Source organism: Chelonoidis abingdonii, chromosome 19, assembly GCF_003597395.2.
Source record: "Chelonoidis abingdonii isolate Lonesome George chromosome 19, CheloAbing_2.0, whole genome shotgun sequence".
NCBI lineage: Eukaryota > Metazoa > Chordata > Testudines > Testudinidae > Chelonoidis > Chelonoidis abingdonii.
Genome location: NC_133787.1, coordinates 852,756 through 855,830, shown reverse-complemented (window position 1 = coordinate 855,830; position 3,075 = coordinate 852,756). Strand labels below are relative to the sequence as shown.

The window sequence follows — 3,075 nt, the reverse complement described above, 5'->3', positions numbered from 1 at the left end:
TAGACTGGAGAGGGGCCAATTTCCATGCCCAGCAGGCCCCATGAACAGAATGTTGCATGTGCCCCCCCCAGCCCTGTGCCTGCCCAGCATGCCCTGCTCCCTGCCCTTGCCTGGCTGGAGCTTCGCACTGAGGGAGCTGGGGTGGGCAGGGCTGAGGTGCTACAGCCCCTACCATGGGAAGCTGGCACAGCGGCTGCCACGCTGGGCCAGGCTGGACACCAGAGAAGGGCATAAAGCCATGCTGGGCTCCAGGTGCCGTCTGAAGCCCTTGCCAACACCCCACTGGGCAGCGGGGAGGGTGGCGGTTGGCCCTGGGCACCGCTGGGTTTGGGGACCTGCTTTGCAGAAGGTGAGTTTATTGACTGAGGATTGAGGGGAATACCCTTCCCCCAGCCCCTTGCCCCTGTCCCAGGGCAGGAGGTCACTGCACCCACAGCAAGCTTTACACCTGGCTTTGGGTGAGGCCTGGATTTCCGTTAGCCAGAGCCACGGCTCTGCTATGCAGGGTGCATTTTCCTCTCAGGGGAGAGGTGCTGGCAGAATGGGGGAGGGGGAGCTAGCCCAAGGTTGGGGCCAAGCAGGGGGCTGTGGGCTGGGGTTGAGGGGTGTCACACAAGCACAGCCCCAGTGCTCTCCCACTCCTCCAACCATCCCTGGGGTGAGCCCTTTGCCTCCACCGCCAGCCCACAGCCTCACCCCGTGAGCTCCCATCAGCGTCCCCTCTGTGGGGAACACAGAGTAGGAAGTTACTACACAGTCCAACTGGTCCGGCCGAGTCCAAGCGGGCCCAGGCCCAGCTCCCTCTTTGTCCTTCCAGCCGACCTCCCCTCTACCACCTCCCCAAAGGCCTCTCTTCCATCCTTTGTCTTTGTGTGAGACACACACCTCCCCTCGGCCCCCTCCAGTCCTTTGCTCTCCTGCTGGCTGGACCCGGTGGGGTCCACGTTAGGCAGGGCTGTCTGGTCATCAGGTGGGGTCACACTTGGGCCTCTGCAACACCAACCCCCCCCTTGCCCATCCCCTGGTTAAACAGCCGCACACAAGGGAAACTGAGGCCCACACAGTATTCATACAAACTGTTAAGAGAATTCCCTACATTGTCACAAGGCCACTGGCAAAGCTGGGGCGGGGGTCCTAGAGCTGGGAGAGGCGGGAGGCAGAGGGAGAGCTGAGGGTGGGAAGCGTGGGGCTGAAAGACATGGGGGGGACAATAGCAAAGCTAGGGAGAGTCACAGGGCTGGGAGAGGCGGTGGGGGGAGCTGGGGCAGAGCGGGGGAGTCGTAGGGTGGAGAGAGGCGGGGGGTGGGTGAAGCAGAGGTGAATGGGGAGCCCAGGGCTGGGAGAGGTGAAGGGGGGCAGTGGCAGATCTGGGTGGGGGAGCCCAGGGCCAGGAGAGGTGAGGGGGCAAAGAGGGGTTTGCTGACATTAAGCCTGCTGCTTTCTACTGCTTCCAATCTCTCCTTCCTGTGGCACAAACAATCCACTGGGCTCAAGGGTTGAGACTTGGGGGCTCCCCCCCGCCTCTGCTCCGAGTCACTGTCTGCATGGGGAGGAGGAGGGAACCTGCCTTCCCAGCGCTGGGTGCTCTGGGCTGCTGGGCAGGGGTGGGAGATGCCCCTCACAGCACCTTCCCGGGGTTCATGAGGTTCTTGGGGTCCAGTATGGCCTTGATCTGCCTCATGATGGTCAGTCCCAGCTCCCCAATCTCCTCGCACAGCAGATGGCGCTTGCCCAGCCCGATGCCATGCTCGCCTGTACAGGTCCCATCCAGGGCCAGGGCCTGTCTGGGAGGAGGAGGCAGGAAATGTGTTAGCACTGGGGCTCTCAAACTTTTTTACTGGTGACCCCTTTCACACAGCAAGGTGGGGGCAGCACTGTCAAGGGGAGGGTGTGACCGAGGGACCCCTGGGACAAACTGACAGGGGGTGCTCGGGTTCAGGGACCGCAGGATCAGATCCACGCATGTGAATTCACCGCAAGGGAGGGCTCAGCCGCATGCCAGCTGCCAGTAGGGGGTGCTGAAGGTGTAGCTGCACCACCAAGAGCCTGCCAAGGGGAACGGGTGAGGGGGACATACAGCCCAGGGGGAGGAGGCAAAAGGGCAGCTGGGGCACCCCATGTGCAGCCCCCATTCTTTGCCTCTGGGACAACTACTGCCCCTGTCTAGGCCCTGCACAGCCTGGCTGCGCTGCAAGGCCCCGTGTGAGGAGCAAGTGCCCGACCGCTCCCCATGTGCCAGGCGCGTGTCCTGGGAGGGGGCTGCCTGTGCTCTCAGCAAGGGCCCCGGGACAGGGCGGTGGCTCCTGGGAACTCTTCTGGTTGCTTCTCCTGCCACCCTGGCCCTGAGCTCTGGGCCCCTCCTGCTGTGTCCCCCCCACACACCCTTAGGTCTGTGCCCTCCCCCAGCCCCACCCTCAGTTCTGGGCCCAAAGGCCAGTCAAGGCGGGCCCCATTTACCCCCTTCAGGATCCCATGAGTTACTTCTGCCCTTCAACACCAGAGCTGGGCCAGACAGGGTTGGGCTGGGCAGAGCAGAGCTGGGCCAGGCAGGGCAGACAGAGCTGGGCAGGGCTTGGCCGGGCAGAGCTGGGTGAAGCAATGCAGGGTGGGTAGTACTGAGCAGGGCAGGGCAGAGCTAGGCTGAGCTGGGCTGGGCTGGGCAAGGCAGACCCAGGCTGGGCCAGGCATGACAAGGCAGACCAGGGATGGGCAGAGCTGGCTTCCTACCTGGCCAGTCGGGTTGCAAACTCCTTGACACGCTGGATCTCATCCAGGTCAGCCGGGTCGAACACCAAGATGCAGTGAAAGTTCCCGTCACCCACGTGCCCGACTATCAGGCCTGAGGAGACACAGACCAGCTGCTTGAATGGGGAGCCTTTCCCCAGCCCCCTCCCCCCGTCCCCAGACACCTACTGCCTGGCTCCCTCCCACCTCCCCTCCAGCGAAGCCCCTCGCCCTGCAGAGCCCACACAACTCATTGTCCACCCCTGAAATGCAGCCCCCCCTGGCAGAAGGGGGCTGTGCCCTGGGGCTTGGGGAGGGAGCCCCCTGCCCTACTGAAATCGGGGGGGGGGG

At 63.7% G+C, this 3,075-nt stretch overlaps 1 protein-coding gene across 1 annotated transcript in view; it reads right to left on the bottom strand.

The window, feature by feature from the left end:
- Nucleotides 1-1,050: 1,050 nt before the first annotated feature.
- Nucleotides 1,051-3,075, bottom strand: part of LDHD (lactate dehydrogenase D) — an 11,200-nt gene continuing 9,175 nt past the window's right edge. The window contains exons 8-9 of the mRNA XM_075073830.1: nt 2,728-2,858; nt 1,051-1,784 (exon numbers count right to left, since the gene is read on the bottom strand). Coding sequence (XP_074929931.1) covers nt 1,619-1,784; nt 2,728-2,858 — 297 coding nt within the window. The 3' untranslated portion in view covers nt 1,051-1,618. The remainder of the gene's footprint in view (nt 1,785-2,727; nt 2,859-3,075) is intronic.